The following is a 20,472-nucleotide window of genomic DNA, read 5'->3' as shown; positions in this document are numbered from 1 at the left end:
GAATAGGGCAAAGGGGAATTGTGTGAATGAGAGAAAATTTAGTGTCTTGGGAAGGCAAGAGAGTAGGAGGAGTAGGAGAGGAAAGGGAAGGAAAAAACTGGCATAGTTAGGAAAAAATAAAAGTTGGGTAGTTCTTAAGTTCCTTGGTGATCATGGATCCAATGAGTCTTTCTGAGAGCATTTATAACCTCATACCCTGTGACTGGAAGGAGCCTCAGCAGCTTCCTAGGTAGGTGGGTAAGCAAAAATGATCACTTGAAATAAGGGGGGAGTACTTATTTCATTTAGAGTAACTAAGATAATTTGTTTCAATGATGTAAGAGTTTGATGACAACTCCACAGGAATTTACCACATCTAGGTATTTGGCAATATCACACGTCAGAAGTCACCATGTCACAAAATGGGTGGACCAAGTGCTGAGGGGTCATTGAGTAATGTGTCTCTTATATTAAATGTTTTTGAAATATTATTATCAACTACATTCAGATGATTGAAAATAGAGAATCACAAATTTATTACTGTGCTAGAATACTTAGTTTTTATTTCAAGCATCTGCTGTATGCCTGACTACTTTTCTCATATTTGTTCCTCCCCCATTGTTTGAAATCTTAATTCCTTTGATTCTGAGTCAGTTTTTGGATCAGTAAAACAAAATATTGATTGACTAGATACTTTGTGTGTGTGTGTGGTTTTTGGGTCTCACCCGGCAGTGCTCAGGGGTTACTCCTGGCTCCACACTCAGAAATTGCCCCTGGCAAGCACAGAGGACCATCTGAGACGCCGGGATTCGAACCAATGACCTCTGCATGAAAGGCAAACACCTTACCTCCATGCTATCTCTCCGGCCTGGACTAGATACTTTCTAAGGTCTTTTTTTTTTAAATAAAAAAAAACTTTTAGTTGAATTGAAAGGAAAATAGACAAAAAATATGTGCTTGAATTAAGTTATTTGGGGTTATAAAATAGTTTAAAGTTCTTCCAAATTAAAAACAAACAAGTAATCACAAATCAAACATTCCAGTTATTCTTTTGTATGTGGACTTATAAGTCATTTAATAAAGGAGAAGAAATGAAGGTCACCAGTTGAGAACATCTCCTTGGTCTTGGGATTTCAAATATTTGCTATCTTTTTTTCTTTTCCAGATGCAAGTCAAAACCACTTTGATTAATTTTTGTTTTATTTTGTATTATGAGGGCCACCAGGTAGTGCACAGGGCTTAGTCCTGGCTCTGTACTCAGGGGTCACTCCTGATAGACCTGGGACTATATTGGATCCATGGCATTGAAACTGGTCTGTCACATGCAAGGCAAGCACCTTACCCACTATACTATACCTCTTGGCTCCAAACCCACTTTGAAAGAACACTGAGAAAAACAACCCACCAGAGAAACAGACTTGTATTACTTTTGAGGTTGTGAATAAAATTCCATTCTATTTTGTAAAACAAAATAAACTAGGTCATATTTATGGTTCCTTTCTAGTCTAATGATCATTGATTTTATTTCTTTTGTCATTGATTTTAGTACTAATATACTTGGGATTCATAACATCTTTAACAAATGAATGGATTCTTCAATTGAAAGTTTTGAGTATTTGCTATTAAGCAGAGCAGTATCTATGTAGTTTTCCATTGAATTCTCAAAATCTACCATATAATATGAGGCCAGATTGGTAACAGTGGTAAGACATTTGCCTTGCATGTGGCTGACCCATGACAGACGTGGGTTTGATCCCCTGCATCCCGTATGGTCCCCCAAACCAAGAGCAATTTCTGAGCACAGAGTCAGGAGTAACCCCTGAACGCTGCTGGGTGTGGTCCAAAAAAAAAAAACTACCATATATTGGAAAGAGGAATATAAAGTAAGGTATGATCCATTGAAGAATTTAGGTTTTGACTTGAACCCCGGTATTCTATATGGTCCCGCAAGCTCACCAGGAGTGAGCACAGAATCAGAAATAACCTCTGAATGCCACCGGGTATGCCCCCAAAACAAAAACACAAAAAAAACTTTTGATGTTCCACATTATATAAATCTCCTCTAGAAGTATAAAACTCACTGGTAGTTAATATAGCTTTTAGATTATCCATTTTGCATGAGATATTTTAATAGATAGGGATTCTATTTATTGGAAAACTTAAAAAGCTTAGCTGCTTCTAAGTGATATTTTTCCAAGAAAATTTATAAAATATAGCTATTTGGAAAGCATTAATGAGTCCCTGTTTTATCTAGGTATTTCTCCACTACATTCATTTTTGAAAATATCAATGAGGATGCAAGGTTTCAGGTTTCTAAAACAATAACTAGGAAAATTGACTCAGCATGATAGTAAATAGAAGTCACTAAAAATGATGCAGAAGAACTCTTCCTATTAGTATAAAGTTAACCCACACTGTTAACACTAATCATGAGCATTTCACTTGATAAGACTGTATTTGTGCAAAGCAGTAATGTTTAAAAATAAAGCACAATAAAACATTTAACGAGTTCTCTTTCACCATACAAACACAAAACTTGCCTTACCCAACAATCTTACTATTAGTATCAATCTGAAGAAAGAAGTGTCTGAAGCTTTAAGGGTTATTTTCATCACTAAATTCTAAATGCAGTTTAAAGAACACTCACTGGCAAGATAAAGGCCAATTTTACAAAGAGATAGATCTCTTGAATGACTACAGTGTGACTTCCCGTATCTTAAAGATGATAGAACTTGTTAGAAAAATAAGGGCCGGAGAGAAAGCATGGAGGTAAGGCATTTGCCTTTCATGCGGAAGGCCATTGGTTGGAATCCTGAATCCCATATGGTCCCCTGAGCCTGCCAGGAGCGATTTCTGAGCGTGGAGCCAGGAGTAAGCACTGAGTACTGCCGGGTGTGACCCAAAAACAAAACAAAACAAAACAAAAAAAGAAAACATACACATTAAAATGAGGGAAATGAAGGCATATATTATTGAAGGCCTACTGGTAGATAAAGATAATTAGCGAGAATTCTTAAGAAGGATATCTTTTTTTTTTTTTAGTTATTTATTTTTGTTTTGGGCCCACACCCCATGGTGCTCAAAGTTTACTCCAGGCTCTGTGCTCTGTGCTCAGAAATCACTCCTGGCTTGGGAGACCATATGGGATGCCAGATTAAACCTGAGTCTGTCCTGGATCAGCTGCATGCAAGACAAATGCCCTACTACTGTGCTACCTCTTGGCTTATAAAGGTTATCTTTTAAAAAGTTGAGAAAGGATAGTTTTCTGCAGCTGAAATGTTAACTGAATCATAAGATATGAATGTGCCACTGAGAACTCATGAATATTTTTTAATGTTTCAGAATTTCACTTGCTCATGATGTTTGAGATAGTTTTCATGATTTTCACCAAATTCATCACAGGTGCATTGATAGGTGATATCTCCATCCATGTTACCATTCCCTTTTACATATGACAATATTCCAGATATAATTTGAAGCCCCATGTAACTATTATCCTCTTTCCTTGATAGACAATCCTTTTTTGGGGGAGAGATGTTGGGCCACATTCAACAATATCCAGGGCTTACTCCTGTATCTGGCAGTGCTTGGGACGCATATGTGGTGCCATAGATAAAAACAGTGTCAACTACATGGAAGGATATCAAGATTTCAGCAGCATTACATTAAATGAGTCCTGTAGAGCTAATATTTTGTTCTTACTGAGTACTAATAGCCAAATGCCAAAACAGAACTTAATGAAGTCTTATAATTTATGTGGATATGTAAATTAGAACTGTGTCTTTTTAAAACTTGAAATAATGTTATTGTGAGTATAAATAAAGCTTTTTAAAATTTAGGTACTCATCAATTTTTAAGGATGATATAAAAAATGAAATTCAAAAATCTAAAAGTGCAATGAAAACAATGGGACCAGCAAACGTTGAAAAACCTTCTCCAAAAGATTTTCTGAAGAAACATTCAAAAGACAAAACTCTACCACCAAGTAAGTTTTCTCACTTTTTAAAAAAAAAACTGACATTTAGTATGAACTTTATATGAGGTTATATAATTGGACATTGGTGTTATACAATATGAACGAGCAATTATTGTTTATGAACATTAAAAGTACAAACATGATAACTTGACATCCTATAAGCAGAATTTGAGATGGGCAAATGTGATAGTACAGCAGATAGGGCTTTGCCTTGCACACAACTTACTGGATTTGATCACAGCACCTCATACAGTCCCCTGAGTGCAGAGACAGGAGTAAGTCTTGAGTATTACAGGTTGTAACCTCGAATGTAAAAACAAACAAAACCAGAATTTGAGAGGGTAGAGAATACTATAAGTAGAATATGAAGGAAAAATAATAGTGAACCTGACATTGTTCCAGCAAGAGGTAAATTTCCTTATTGCTTATGCAAGCATTTTGAACTACGGTATATCTTGCACTATCCAGGAAAGCTTTACTTCAACACCATATGCCTCATCTTAAACCTTAGCCATATGACTTTAGTTGAAAACTTTATGCCTCCGTGAGGGCCTTCACTCCCCGTAGGTCTTTAGACCACTGAAAACATAAATGGAGATAGACATTATATAAGAAGAGTTTTACTTTTTATAATTATTTTATTTAAGCACTGTGGCTACGAAATTGTTCATGATTGAATTTCAGTCATATAATATACAACACCCTTCACCAGTACACATTTCGCACCATCAACGTCCCTTGTTTCCCTCCTACCCATCCACTCCCACCATTTTACTTCCCTCTCTCTTTCTCTCTCTCCTTTTTTGACACTGTGGTTTGCATTCTTGTTGATGAAGGGGTACCATGCATATCATTTATCCCCTTTCAGCATCCAGTTCTTGTCTAGAGTGATTATTTCCAACTCTCATTCTCATAATGAACCCTTTATTCTAACGCATTCACTGCTCTTTGTAGTGAGCTTCCTACCATAGACTTGTCTTTCTGGCCCTAATCACTATTGTCTCTGGATACTATTTCCATTCTATCTTTTATTTTTCTTATATCCACAAATGAGTGAGATTATAATGAGTTTTAAATTCCAATATGCAATGTTTCCCAGCTTCTAAACCCCCAACTGTTCTTTCCAAGAGATGGAATTAAGAGCTGTCACTGTATGTTGCCAAAACTGCTACCAAAAGCACTTTATGTATGAGAGCTTTCACTCTCCCAGGTCTCTAAGGCTAATGCAGCCACAAATGGAGTTTGAAGGAATGAAGGGGACGTCATCAGTAGTGGTCATGGCCCGCTGCTTGGGTGTGCTACCAGTGTAGTCACTGAGGGATCCAAACTTAGGAGAGCCCTGTGCTTGCTTTAATGCTCTGCACTTGTCATCTTAAAATTTCTAACTTCTCATCAAGGTATCCTCCTAAAATTTTTGTTTTGTTTTATTTGGTTTGGTTTGGTTTGGTTTGGTTTGTTTTTGGGTCACACCCGTTGGTGCTCAGGGGTTACTCCTGGTATTGCACTCAGAAATCACTCCTAGGAGGTGGAGCGGTGGAGTAAGCAGTAGGGCATTTGCCTTGAACGGGCTAACCTAGAACGGACTGCGGTTCCATCCCCCAGCATTCCATATGGTCCCCCAAGCCAGGAGCGATTTCTGAGCGCAGAGCCAGGAGGAACCCCTGAGCGTCACCGGGTGTGGCCTAAGAAGAAAAAAAAAGGAAAGAAAAAAAATTACTCCTGGCAGACACAGGGACCATATAGGATTTGAACCACCATCCGTCCTGAATCGGCTGCATGCAAGGCAAACGCCTTACCACTGTATCTCTCTGGCCCCTACATTTCCATTTTTTTATTGGACTGAAAATATAAAAACTATGGTGATCATAGAGTACATAACTATGAGGCTCCCAGGAAATTGGAGAATAAATGAAAAGGGAGCTCTGGTACCGCCTTGTGAGCTGGGACTGCCTACCTAATCTGCGAACCTTGATGAGATTTAATTCTCTGGGGTCTTCCTCAGCAGCCTCCAGCAGGGATTAGGAAGCCTTATTATTATTTTATTTTATTTTTATTATATTTCTACATCTACTGTGGCTGCTTCTGCATCTGCTGCTGCTTCTGCTTGTGGTTCTATTTCCTTCTTTCTTCTTCTTTTTCCTTCTTCTTCTTTTTCATCTTTTTCTTCTGCTTCCCCTGACTCTCTTTTTACCAATATCTTACTCTGCCTTTTGAACCTACCTTCAAAAAAGACAGAATTTGCTAAAATATTTTAACAGACTTTATATATGCATACTTGTTTCTCTAAATTTAATTGATAGAACATGGTATGACTAAAAACTTGGGTTGTTATTGCCATTTTGATATAGTCTAAACAAACCAAATCACTTGGTTTTTTATATTATCACCATCATCAATGTTCAATGACAGAGCTATTCTAAAAACCCTATTTTAATTTACGTGCCTTCCCTTCCCAGGGGAGGGCTTTGAGTCACACCTGAAGGAGAGTTTTGCTCAGGTGATCATGCTACTCTTTACCTTGAACCTTGAAATGCATGTGCTCAGCCCATTAAGTTATCTTCTGGTCCTTTATATACTTCTTTAAAGATTCTGTCTTCAAAGCAGTCACATTCTGAGTACAGGAGGGGTTAGGACTTAAATAAATGAATATTAAGGGGCCACAATTCACTTCATTACAAGAGATTATTCCAGTTCAAAAACTTTAGTGATAAATATTATTACTTTTTCTCAGGACAAAATTTATATAGATTCCACTTTTCTTTTTTCTGTTTTCACTTTGGGGCCACATCTGAGGTGCTCAGGTTTCTTCTGGCTCTATGCTCCAGGCATTGATTCCTGCAATTCTTGGGTGGAGATGAAGGGATTATGCAGTGCTAGGGTCCAGTGTCTTGAGCCATTCTCCAGTCCCAGAATTCCACTTCTTACAAAGTCCCAAATTTCTCTGATTAAGAATGAAAGGATATGGAACTGGAGTAATAGTATAGTCAGTGGCGAGGTGTTTGCCTTGTACATCATCAACCTGGGTTTGATCCCTTGCATACCATATGGTCCCCTAAGTCTGCTAGAAGTAATTCCTGAGTGCAGAGTCAAGAGTAACCCTTGATCACCACAAACAAAAATAAGAATGGAGGGATGCATTGTTGAGATGATTGTTCCTTTAGTTTTGGGGAAAACACTGTAATTATTTTATTTTAATATTTTAGTGATAGCATTTTGTATTTAATTCAAATTATATTTTGGCTCTCAATACAAAATGAATGTGTCAAAATTTTTTAAGAGAATGTCCATGTCCCTCAACGTGATATGCTTTTAGAGGAAGTGAATGAGAGACCTTGACTCTTTTATTTTTTTATTGTTGTGTCCTTAACTATCTCATGATTTTTAAACTACATAATAAATGCTAGTGAAAGATCCATAATATCTCAGACTTGAAAATTCACCAAGTTTTACTTATGTATTTCATGATTTTATAGTAACTTCTCTGACGAAGCAACTATTGGTATTATTGATAGTACTCAGAAAACAATATCTTCAAGCTTATTTCAGAGGGAAATATGAATGTTTATGGTGCATATCATTATAAGGAATTATTTTCATGATAGCAATATTTATTGGCTCTTTGATTCTGATTTTGGAAGATTAATTTTCTTTACATGTTTATAAACTATTAAAATATTTTATATTATTCTTTGATCAGTTTTGTATTTATGGTTGCCTTTACACTGAATGTATGATAATATTATTAAAAAACTTTAATGGGCCCGGAGAGATAGCACAGTGGCGTTTGCCTTGCAAGCAGCCAATCCAGGACCAAAGGTGGTTGGTTCAAATCCCGGTGTTCCAATATGGTCCCCCGTGCCTGCCAGGAGCTATTTCTGAGCAGACAGCCAGGAGTAACCGCTGAGCACTGCTGGGTGTGGCCCCCCCAAAAAAAAAAACTTTAAAATACTGGTAGTAAAACATATGACTATTATAGATAGTTTTAAATAGCTATATTTATCATTTCATACTAAGAAGATGATCTTCTGTCTAAACAGAAAAATCATTTGAGAGAACTTCATTGAATGTGGCCAAAAAGCCTCCTGTGCCACGGAGGAATGAGCATCCAGTTATGGGACTGCAAAGTGAAAAGAATTTTATAAACACAAACGTAGCTGATATTGTTATGGGAGTCGCTAAGAAACCAAAACCGATTTATGTTGACAACAGAAATGGAGACAAGCATGATCTTGAATCATCAGGACTACTTCCAAAGTATATTAAAAAAAAGGTAAGCTGGTAATAAATAGTGAAGAGAGGGCAAAGAGAGATTTTAAAGAACTGGGGCATATACTTTTTAAGCAGAAGCCTCGGCTGAGTTTGGAGTAACCCCCACCACTGTCAGGTGTGGTCACCAAAAATAACAAACAAAAAATGATAACTGGGATTTTTGTCTGATTTTAGATCACACCTGACAGTACTCAGGGTTTACTCTTTGCAATGAACTCAAAGCTCACTCTTGGTGGGAATCAGGGAGCAATATGGGATGCTGGGGACTGGACTAACCACCCCACCCTCTATACTATTTCTCTAGTTCTTGAACAAGGTCCTTAAATGTGGTCCTTAACATAATTTAAAGTTCACATATCTGGGAGGGGGGAAGAGAGAGAGGGGAGAGGAGAGAGAGAATAGAGAGAGAAGAGAGAGAATAGAGAGAGAAGAGAGAGGAGAGAGAATAGAGAGAGGAGAGAGAGAATAGAGAGAGGAGAGAGAAGAAAGAGGAGAGAGAGAAGAGAGAGGAGAGAGAAGAGAGAGAGGAGAAAGAGAGAAAGAGAGAGAGAGAGGAGAGAGGAGAACAGTGGGTAACGTGCTTGCCTTGCTGGTAACCGACCTGAGCTCAGTCTTCAGCACCACATATGTTCCCCCTAATAGTAATTCCTGAGTAAGCCCCAAGCAAAACCAGCAGTGGCCCCAGTTACCTATTTTTCAAATAAAAATGTTAATCAGGTGTTCATAATGATTGGCTATATTATTGACAATTGAATTATCACTAATGAAATGTTATAGATTACAAATCCCCATTTCTCTGTAATTTGTCTTTGTCCAAACCTAAAGCGATGAAATTATAAAGAATTTGAAATGAACAACAACAAATAGTTCGGTAGAGGGAAATCATAATTGTTTTTGCTTATTTTCTATTGTCCGTAGCTACGTTTTCATGGGAGGGGAAAGGATACTCCCAAGCAGTGTTCAGGGGTATCAGGGCCACTTCCAGTCATGCTTGGTGAACTACAACTTAGTGCTTGGGACCAGTGCACAGGACCACCAGGGACACCCCAGAAATGCCGGGAGACCTCCAGGATCATAGTCATGTGGTACCAGGGATCAGACCAAGGTTTTACACATGCAGAGCATGTGACTTTGGTTCCTGTGTGATCTCCCTGGTCCAATATATTTAGTTAACAACGATGATAAACCTTATGGTGGAAATGTACTTAGAAGTATATTCACTGTTTAAGTCCAGAAAAGCTAGTCTTCAGATCTCAAGACTAAACCATTATGTAGCAGAATGAGATAGAGTTTCCATCTTTAGAACCATCCACCCTATCACTGTGATATAAATCATTGCTATTACTACTTCAACAAGAACACATTCGTTTATTTTTAGTTTCAAATAAAGCAAATATTGAGAGACAACAATCTAATCATTTGGAAATCCTCATTGCTATCTGAAAAGATTGTTCTCAGATAGACATATAACTTCATTGATGAAAATTATAGAAGCTTGGGTATTTTATTTTATTTTATTTTATTTTATTTTATTTTATTTTTGGTTTTTGGGCCATACTGGTGACGCTCAGGGGTTACTCCTGGCTATGTGCTCAGAAATCACTCCTGGCTTGGGGGACCATATGGGATGCTGGGGGATCAAACGCAGTCATTCTAGGCTAGCGTGCACAAGGCAGATGCCTTACACCCTGCACCACTGCTCTGGCCCCAAGCTTGGGTCTTTTAAAAAGAGACAATCTTTAAAATTTTAAAAAGTTTACCAAAACTATACCTCTATACCTTATCCAAACCCTATAATACTGTGTGCTAATAAAGTGCTTAAAAATGTTAAAAGTGCTTGAAACACTCCAAAAAATATGAGTGCAAACTCCTAAAGAACAATGATGCAGAATAATAAGCTGTGGCAAGAAAGAAGAGGAAAAAGAAATTAATTGACACTGTGGTACATAGCTGCTTGCATTGTACTTTGCCATCAATCCACCTGATAAACCCAGTATGATTCAAAATTGAAACAGGAACCTGATACTGGTGTCAGAGAACTTCTGACTACTGGGGAGGAGTTCTGAGAACACAACTTTGGAAGAGTTCAGCTGGAAGCTCTAAATTGGAGAAATATCCATTGAAGTTATACTTGCCCTCTCTGTTTCCTCAGACAACTGAGCTGGGAAAAGCAAAACCTTCTCTCTACCATTCTTTTAAAATGCCCAGTCCATTTTTGGTATGTTATTAAAACTCTTTTTCCATGGTCCTGCCACTAGCTGCCATATGCTTTGTTCCTCCTGTGCCATTCCCTTCAATACAGTTTCTGCCATAAAGAGAAAACAGAAATGGCTTATCATAAAACAAAAATTATCAAATTTATTTGCATATATAAGCCATGGCAAGAGTCTGCAACAGTTGTACAACCTCTTGGTGCTTGTGGGGACTTAATTTTTCACTTGCCAGAGTTTAGTTTTCAAAACCTGTTACTGTAAATCTTTTCAGGGACAATTCCATTTATTAAAATGAGTGAACCTCATGTTTTTTGTCTCAGATAAAATAGTGTATGGTCATTTGTGCCAGGAGAAATAATTTATAAAAACAAACAGAAGCATGGGTGGCTGCATAAGGTAATAAGAAAGAGAGCAATAAAACATGTTATTTTTAATTCTAACTGCCACTTATTACCACTCTGATCTTTTTGTTTGTTTGTTTTGGGGTCACACACGGCAGTGCTCAGGGGTTACTCCTGGCTCAGAAATCACTCCTGGAGGGCCTGGAGGACCATATGGGATGCTGGGATTCAACCACCACCCTTCTGCATGCAAGGCAAATGCCCTACCTCCATGCTATCTCTCCAGTCCCACCACTCTGATCTTTGACAAATTATTAGGCTAATCACTTTTAGTGAAGATTAAGCTATATAAAATATATTAAGCACTTTGCATGATACCTGAAGAGTTCAGTAAAAAAAAATAGATATATGAAATTGTCAGTAATGTGCACTAATCCTCAATAATCTAGCATATGGGAATATTTCAGATCAATAAGGCCTTTATTTGTGAGGTACTTTTTCCCTAAAATATATCATACCATTCCTTTTATTAAAGTTTAGAAATATAAATTAGTATTTTTATGACAGAAACATCATTATGAACATAAATGTCCTGAACTGTAATGAGATGTTGTTCGCAGTGTTTGCTGAAATATAATGAACTGTTTATCACTGCACTAATATGCCCTTGCGATTTTGGGTATAGGGCTTCCTAAATTTTGAAAACACTTTTAGTCAGGATGGGTTAGGTAGTTAGTATGCAGAGGTAACAAAAAAAAACAAAAAACAAATTGCAATAATTTAAAGCTGCAACGTCTCTTGCCTGCTGTTTCTATTTGTCTATGGATTTGATGGTGCCTTGCTCATTGCCCACAGTCCAGAAGTAAGAAAGCCAAAATATCACCAGTCATTATGTCAGACAAGAAAATGTGTTAGTCACCCACTTGTTCTCAAGGCTTTTACCCACTCCCCTTGGAAAGTCGATTGTCAAGGTTACAACTGATTTCAAAAGAAATAGGAAAGTTTGGTCCCACCAAGAGCCTAGAAGAAGAAACAGAATCTTTGTGATTCATTCAAATGTTTCTTCTATCTTTCAATATCTGCTGCTTTGGAAAGGTCCTCCCTGAACATATTTATTTAAAATGACACCTACCTATTTTTTAACAATTTTTAAATTTTGCTTTGGATCACTAATGTTATTTGACATTCATTTTGACAAGTTTCTCTCACCACAAAACACCATGCTATTCTTCTTCCATAATAAACCCAGCATGAAATACACACTCAATGAAGTTTTTGAAGATTCAGCAAGGAGTACTTCTGTTTTCTCCACACAGTAAAAGCAAAAACATTTTCTAATCTTTAAGACTGGAACTGCTTCTTCACTGTCAGTCCTTTAGGCAGGCTGGAAACCTAAAAACACATTTTGCATTTCTAGAAACCACCAGGATGGAGAGAAGGAGGGATTCAAGAAAATTTTCTCTTAAAGCTGATGGGCTTTGTGTAGTTAAGAATTTGTTTCTGGGGGCCAGAGAGATAGCACAACGGTAGGGCATTTGCCTTGCACGCAGCCAATCCAGGAAAACAGTGGTTCAAATCCCAGCATTCCATATGGTCCCACATGCCTGCCAAGAGTGATTTCTGAGCACAGAGCCAGGAGTAACCCCTGACCACTGCTGGGTGTGATCCAAAAACAAATAAACTAACAACAACAACAAAAGAATTTGTTTCTATAACACTTTAGGAATATTTCTCTTTTTTTATAACAAGAACAGGCAAAAAGAACCTCATGCTATTTAAGATATTTCAGGATAAAAGTGTAGAAGCATGGAACAGAAATATAGAAAAGGCAACTTGGAGGTGGGGGGGGGAGGTAAGGGCTGAGCCACCTGCCCAGAAGAGGCACTGGAGAGATTCAGAGAAAAACAAGCCAAGGCAAACACATCTCAGATAATTTTAGAAGGCAAAGATTCCCCCATGGAGATGATGTCACTGAATTTTGTCAATTTGCAGTATTTTGAGCAAAGACTTAAAATTTGTAACATTGTTTTATCCTCCCAGGCATTGCATGGTAAGTATACATGCATATACTTATGATTGCATTCAGGGTATGGATTTTCGCCACCCCTTAAATTCTTTAGGATTATGGTGTCATACCTGAATATATTTCTAAGCGCAACCAGGAGGTCAAGAAGGCCCAAGAGGAATATGACAACTACATCCAAGAATGCCTTAGAAAATCAGCTATGAAAAGAGTGTCTGATGAGGAAAGGGAGACAGTATTGCAAGTAAGTGTTCTTGGAGCCCATGTTTTGTTGTAACTCTCTGGAACATTCTTTACAGGAATGATCCTCTCGTGGTGGATAATGAAAGCAAGTTCTTTAGTTCTTTGCAACTGACTTTGAGGCAAACCAAATATTGTAACAGAGGATTTCATTAACCTAAGTTTTCTTGCCACTTTGGTGAGCTTTAGTCAAAGTGGTGGTGTTAAGAAGCTTGTTTTCTTCATGACACATGCACTAATAGAATGGAAAAGCAGGGGCCGGGAAGGTGGCGCTAGAGGTAAGGTGTCTGCCTTGCAAGTGCTAGCCAAGGAACGGACCGCGGTTCGATCCCCCGGCGTCCCATATGGTCCCCCCAAGCCAGGGGCGATTTCTGAGCACATAGCCAGGAGTAACCCCTGAGCGTCAAACGGGTGTGGCCCAAAAACCAAAAAAAAAAAAAAAAAAAGAATGGAAAAGCATTTGTATTATCACTGTCATGTCTCCAAACACTTCAAGAACACCATCTATAAACCAGATCATTTACACTAGATGGAGCTCTAGAATAATTAAAACTTTTCCTAGAATTGTTTTTCTTTTTCTTCCCAAGTTCACTCTCTTTTAAATATGACCAGCATGTTTGATATTACATATATTTTCTTTATTTTGAATAAAAGGAACTTAAAATATACATATATCATGGAAATTTTTAATGTAAGGATTTTACCATTGTTATTCAAGATATTAGGGAATATGAAGCAAGGTTGCATCTATCATCTTTCTTTCCTTATTTACCTTAAAGTAATTTATATATAATCCACAGGCTTTGGATTCTAACTTAAAGTAACTTAAACTCTGGCATTGGGGCCAGAGCAATAGACCAGCAGTAGGGCTTTTGCTTTGCATGTGGCCAAAACAGATGGACCCCAGTTAGATTCCTAGAATCCCATATGGTCCCCTGAGCCTTCCAGGAGTGATTTCTGAGTGCAGAGCCAGAAGTAACCCCTGCTGGATATGACCCCCCCCAAAAAAAAACAAAAAACAAACAAGCAAAAAATACCAAGCATAACAAGCAGCAAAAGGGGCCCAGAGAGATAGCACAGCGGCAGCGTTTGCCTTGCAAGCAGCCGATTCAGGACCAAAGGTGGTTGGTTCGAATCCCGGTGTCCCATATGGTCCCCCGTGCTTGCCAGAAGCTATTTCTGAGCAGACAGCCAGGAGTAACCCCTGAGCATCGTCGGGTGTGGCCAAAAACCAAAAAAAAAAAAAAAGAAGAAGCAGCAAAAGACTACATGAATTTTGTATGTTTTATAAGAATGAATAAATATAAAGATGCATATTCATCTTGTCTGCATTTCAGAAGGAACAGTGAGATGATAAATTGAAAAAAATCTTAGTAAAATCACCATCAAACATTTGTTAAATGCCTTTTTGATTTGCGTAGAGTCAGCCGTATGCTAAATCTCAAAGAGCTTAACGAAGACCTAAGATAAAACTTCTGCTAGAGAGAATGTGATTGTTAAATTGATGAAAAGTGATATGTATTCCCATAATGCCTCTATAGATCTGTGTGTTGCAGAAACCATAGATTTATAAGAACCACAATGCATGAGTCTCCACCAAAAGGTGGCCCTATTTAGCTGGACTTAAACTGCGGTGCAAGAGGGAGCCCCAGACAAGAGGAGTGACTTAAGGGCGGGACTGTGTCTCCGTTAGCAAAAGCCACCCAGTGCCTATCCCAGAGCCCACTATAAATGCAGATGTTTACAAATGGGGTGCAAGAAATGAAAAGGGAAGCCATGCAAGCAGGAGACTGGGGCACACAGTTGCTGGGAGGTTGCTGGACAGATTAAGAGAGATCTTTTTGGTCCTATTCTCTGTTTCTCTCTCTCTCTCTCTCTCTCTCTCTCTCTCTCTCTCTCTCTCTCTCACACACACACACACACACACACACACACACACACACACACACACACACACACTACCACCATTTTTAGAAAGCATATACTTTTAGAAACCCAAGATTTTTATGCCTAAATGATGCTGAAAATATAGGGCACTAAGTCTCAGAAAGAAGAGACTGTGCTTTTTGAGAGATGAAGCAATTGTCAGCTTCCTGTCATGTAGGCTCCAGTTTCTCTGCATACCGTTGGCAGTGACTATAGGAAGTTTCAGATGCCTGGATACCTGGTGGTACAACTCCTAGAGTAACAGCCTCTAGGAATGGGTTTGATAAGTGCAGAGCCCTGCTTCCCTTCCTGGGTTAAGAGTCAGTATGTTTGTTCATTGTTCACACTTTGCTCTTTCTTCGTGAAACAGCAGTCTTATTATATCACAAGGGAGGCTTCTGAATGCTTCATTTCACAGAGGACATCAAGTTCCAATTTAGCGGGCTCCTTTGTTCTTCCAACCCAGATTCATTTGCAGATCTCTTGATGTTCAAAACTATGCCCATTCTGCAGGACACAGTAGCGAGCAGAAACAAACGGCCCTGACTGTTACAGAACTTAGAATGTGATTTACTACTGTCCCTGCCCACAAATGAGCAAGTAGCTGGAGGAACTCACATTCGCAGTGACTATGGTCCAGGCCCAAGTCCTCCTGTGCCTTCACGCAAAGGAGTAGAAGGCGGTGCACCAGCCGTGCTACTGTAGGAAGAGGTGTGCTTGCCAAAAATCCTGTGAAGCTATGAAGAGACTAGTATTTACAAGAGTAGAAGAAGGGCTAAGGAACCCAAAAAGAGCACTGCAGCAACCCCGGATTGGGAGCCCGGGAACCCACACTTTTTCTAGGCTTGCAGAGCAAGGATATGGAACAAAGCCCAGAGTTCAGTGAGAGCTGGAGCCACAGGAGCGACCACTGCCCGGGCATGGTTGTCCTCGGTGGATGAACCAGAAGTAGTGTCCTGATACTGTCATAGAAGAGGGGAGAAAAGTGTTCCCAAGCTCCCTCTCCTGCTTGGAGTGGTCTCCAAGGACCACTCTTGGCTGAATGGAGAAACTGAAGAGCAGAGGGGCTGCAGGCTGGAGTTGCAGGAGATGGGAAGCATCGGGAGCAATCCCCCAAAAGTCAGCCCCCTTCAACTCCAGACGAGATCGGGCACGTTCAGGGTGGTATGGCGTAGGACCCCCTTCACCTCCAGACACAGAGCAGGACCAGAAGATGGAGAAGGGTTGGGGTGGGGAGGATTTCCAGAGAAGCATGTGACTATGGGGAGGATTTTAGGACTGCCTATCTGAAAGCTTTTCAAATTTAAATATTTTAGCATTAAAACAGAAGAGCAAATTTACAAAATAAAAATGTGCTTTGAAATAGGTCCAAATAAGTCTTTGGACTGGAGACAGTACAGGGTTTAAAGCACTTGTTTTGCACCCTTGCACAAAGCTAACCCCACTTTGATCCCTCATAACACTAGATTGACCCCTGAGTAAAGAGCCAGGAGTAAGTCCTGAGCACTGTTTGGTAAGGCCAAATTTCCCACCCTCCAAGAAAAGATTTGTCTTGAAAAGTAGCAAAGGGACCGTTTAAACATGTTACATGTTATTCTATCCAAAGCTGCTGATGTTCATTCAAACCGTGTACACACTGGGTAGATTTTTTAAAATTAAAACTGTTAAAAATGTGAAGAATATGTAGCTACTAAGACAAGTAATATTGAAATGTCAAATAGCTATGCTAAGCCTTTGATATTTGAAAATGTATAAATAGTGTTTTTTCCCTCTGAAAATAGTATATCTATGAAACACGTAGAAATATTTCATAATGAAAAACTGGAAACATAATTCTTTTGAGGGTGTTCTTGGTAAACATCTTATATGCTGTAGGAATGTGTTAACTCATTCATCCTTTTTTTAAGATTTAACCTGGATAGGAGCCAGGAAATGAGAAAGCAAGTATGGCACATACATAGTATGCCCCCAACTCTATCTCTGAACACCAATCACCCTGTCCCCTGAGCATTGCCTGGTGCATTCATAAAGGCGGCCTTGGCACTCTAGTGAGGCTGGTCCAGATAGATCCCCAGAACTCCTGGGCCTAAGCAGTACCCTATTCTCAGGCCCTTAAATTGAACTTCTACCCAGTTACTTGAAATTTCCTGGAGTAGGTGTGGCTCTACTCACTAACATCTAATATAAACTGGACACTCTTCCTTCTTTTACTTGAAGAAAATCCTTAAAATATTCTCCCTCAATAATGGTTCAAAATGTGTTGGTCCTTTCTCCAACCATTCTATCCCAACTAAACTTGGAAATAAATCATTGAGATTTGATTTTCCCAATATCTATAAGATTAAATTTATACTTCAGTGGCTTATTGTAACGTTACTTTTATTTAAAGATAGTCCTAATCTCTTAAAACTAAATAATAGTTTTCAAGGCAATTTAAAGTTTTACTTTAGATTGGGCTTTCCATTTTACTTTTTTGTATAAAGCAAAATGATTTGTGCATTTGTGAGTAGTAATAGAAAGTGTTAACTTGTAAGATTTTATTGTCTGAATTCAATTAGTAGCTAAGACCATTTTGTGATTGGGCCTCTAGTGAGTGCCCTGTGCTAAAAAAAGAAACTGCATAGATATGGAAATAAACTCTATTGCTCCTAGGAGATCCCTTACTTTTAATGTGTTTGTTCTAAGAATATAGAATATTAACTATTCTATTGAACTGGTACATGTGTTCTATTTAATGACATTTCAAAGATTTCTGTTATACATTAATGATTAGAAGTTCTTAACTATATGTATGGAGGAAGAGTTATTCTAGTATATTAAAAGACACATAAAAGATCTTGTGAATGAGTCAGAGATATGGTATAGTGAATAGGGCACTTGGCTTGCACACATTCAGTCCCTGGAACCTTATATAGTCCTCCTAAACAAGCAAGGAGTAAGTCCTGAGCACTACTGGGTGTGATCCCAAAACAACAACAAAAAAATGTAAAATTTATTTTTAGGATTTTATACAAATTTTTGTGGTTTTTGGGTCACACCCGGCAGTGCTCAGAGGAAACTCCTGGCTCCATGCTCAGAAATTGCTCCTGGCAGGCACAGGAGACCATATGGGAAGCTGGATTCGAACTGATGACCTTCTGCATGAAAGGCAAAAGCCTTACTTCCATGCTATCTCTCCGGCCTCCCGATTTTATACAATTCTATTTTAATAAGAAATGACACTTCACGGGGCCAGGCGGTGGCGCTAAAGGTAAGGTGCCTGCCTTGCCTGCGCTAGCCTTGGACGGACCGCGGTTCGATCCCCCGGTGTCCCATATGGTCCCCCAAGCCAGGAGCAACTTCTGAGCACATAGCCAGGAGTAACCCCTGAGCGTTACCAGGTGTGGCCCAAAAACCAAAAAAAAAAAAAGAAATGACACTTCTCTGGCTGGAAATATAGTAGAGGTAGGGTGCTAGCCTTACATGCAGTCAACATAGTTTTGATTCCTGGTACTCCAGTGGTCCCCAGGAACCAAAAGTAATTGCTGAATGCAGAGCCAAGAGTTACCCCCTGAGCATTGCCAGGTATAGTCCAAAAACTGAAAAAGAAAAGAAAAGAAAAGAAAAGTAAAGAAAAGAAAAGTAAAGAAAAGAAAAAAGAAAAGGAGAGAAAAGGAAGGAAGGAAAGAAAGGAAAAGGAAGGAAGGAAGGAAAAGGAAGGAAGGAAGGAAGGAAGGAAGAAGTAAGGAAGGAAGAAAGGAAGGAAAGAGGAGAAAGAAGAAAAAAGAAAGAAGAAAGAAAGAGAAAGAAAGAAAAAGAAAAAGGAAGGAAGAGGTAGGAAGGAAGAGGAAGGAAGGAAGGAAAAGAAAGAGAGAAAGAAAGAGAAAGAGAAAGAAAGAAAGAAAGGAAGGAAGGGAGGGAGGGAGGGAGGGAGGGAGGGAAGGAAGGAAGGAAGGAAGGAAGGAAGGAAGGAAGGAAGGAAGGAAGGAAGGAAGGAAGGAAGGAAGGAAGGAAGGAAGGAAGAAAGAAGAAAAGAAAGAAAGAAAGAAGAAAAATAAAAAAATAAAAAAGAGAAGGAAAGACAAGAAATGACTTCACAAGTCAGAATAAACATTTTTATGTGATTGCCATATTTTAGAATGAGGCTGATGGTTAAAATAGAACTCAAAAGAAAAAAAAGCCAATATTTTTAGAAGAATTTCTTGGTTGGATTTTATTTTGCATAGCATTATCAAGTTTAATGATTTTTAACAAAGCATTTACTGTATATAAGTTTAGTTTCACACAACTCCTAACTATGTATGTGTATCTGATGGTCAAAACTAGTACAGTAACATTAAAAACAGCAAATAAATGTCTTCAGTGGGAGCAAAGCACATGGGCAAAAACTGGGGCTGGCATCTGTACAGTATCTTTTGGTTGCTGTGGCTATGCACTTGATAAATACTTATCATTGTTCAAAGCCTGTTTTCTTTACCAATGTGCATTTTTCTTTTCTAGCATGCTTTTCTTTACTATTTATTTTCCTTTTATAAGTTATGTTGCTTTTTTGGTTTACTGTCATTATTACAGTTCTCTCCATCATTGACAGGGGCTGAAGAAGAACTGGGAAGAGGTGCATAAAGAGTTCCAGTCCCTATCAGTCTTCATCGACTCACTCCCCAAGAAGATGCACAAGCAAAGACTGGAAGAGGAAATGAAGCAACTAGAACATGACATTGCTGCCATTGAAAAGCATAAAATTATATATATTGCTAATAAGTGATGTGATTTAAAGGTCGAATCACTTTCAAATAAGGTGAGGGACATACTGATGAGATATAGTTTCTCAAAGAACACAGCCCAGGAAAAAATATTGAATGGTCTTTACTAGCACACAGTTGGGAAATGTTAAAGAATGGTTAAATTATTTCCTCTCATGAGAGAAAACTGTGGTTTTTGAGTGTGAGGTTTTCTACAAATAGACCAAAATAAAGTCTTGTTTTAAGTATTTTTATTTTATTGTGCAATTCATTATTACTATTATTGTGCACTTGTTTCACATAAATGATCATTTCTAGGTCCTAAAATATAAAATGAACAGTTGGAAATTCACATTTTTATACTGCATGATACAAGGAACATAATAAAAAAGTTCTTAATAGAGTGCCTGCCTCACATGGGGGAAATTCTGGATTCAAAAGAAAAATAACTATATATTTTGAATTGAAATTGTACTATATACTGTGTCACTCTAAAGTGTTTCCTACTGATAATTTCAGAGCTTCATACATTTTACAGTATATATTCTCTGGGAGCCTCTGTGGCAATTAATCCCATTGTGGATTAATTTAGTTTATATCCATAATGTTATCTATACTAAAAAACTTGTACTTAGAAGAGAATATATATCACTTTTTAATTTCTATTCATGCTTTAATCAATAATATTTGTGTGGTTTTTGTATTTTAATTCTTACTAATAATGTCAAATATCTCTTCAATATATTGCTTTCTATTTATTTGTGACTATATCCAAGAGTGAAGG

General features: G+C 38.3%; 1 protein-coding gene across 1 annotated transcript; it reads left to right on the top strand.

The window, feature by feature from the left end:
* The first annotated feature begins 2 nt into the window (after positions 1 to 2).
* On the top strand, positions 3 to 19,938 carry ENKUR (enkurin, TRPC channel interacting protein). The gene is made up of 5 exons (XM_049777815.1): positions 3 to 229; positions 3,819 to 3,964; positions 7,993 to 8,225; positions 12,899 to 13,045; positions 19,538 to 19,938. Exons 1-5 carry the CDS (start codon positions 153 to 155, stop codon positions 19,709 to 19,711), a joined length of 777 nt encoding a protein of 258 aa, XP_049633772.1. The 5' UTR covers positions 3 to 152; the 3' UTR covers positions 19,712 to 19,938.
* The last annotated feature ends 534 nt before the right edge of the window (positions 19,939 to 20,472 follow it).

Source organism: Suncus etruscus, chromosome 7 (genome assembly GCF_024139225.1).
Source record: "Suncus etruscus isolate mSunEtr1 chromosome 7, mSunEtr1.pri.cur, whole genome shotgun sequence".
Taxonomy (NCBI): Eukaryota; Metazoa; Chordata; class Mammalia; order Eulipotyphla; family Soricidae; genus Suncus; species Suncus etruscus.
This window is presented reverse-complemented; position numbering and strand designations above follow the sequence as displayed.

Coding starts and splice junctions, on each gene's coding strand:
- ENKUR (XM_049777815.1), top strand. CDS start 153: ATGGATCCAATGAGTCTTTCTGAGAGCATTTATAACCTCATACCCTGT. Junction 230..3,818: donor GAGCCTCAGCAGCTTCCTAG/GTAGGTGGGTAA, acceptor TTTAAAATTTAG/GTACTCATCAATTTTTAAGG. Junction 3,965..7,992: donor AGACAAAACTCTACCACCAA/GTAAGTTTTCTC, acceptor CTGTCTAAACAG/AAAAATCATTTGAGAGAACT.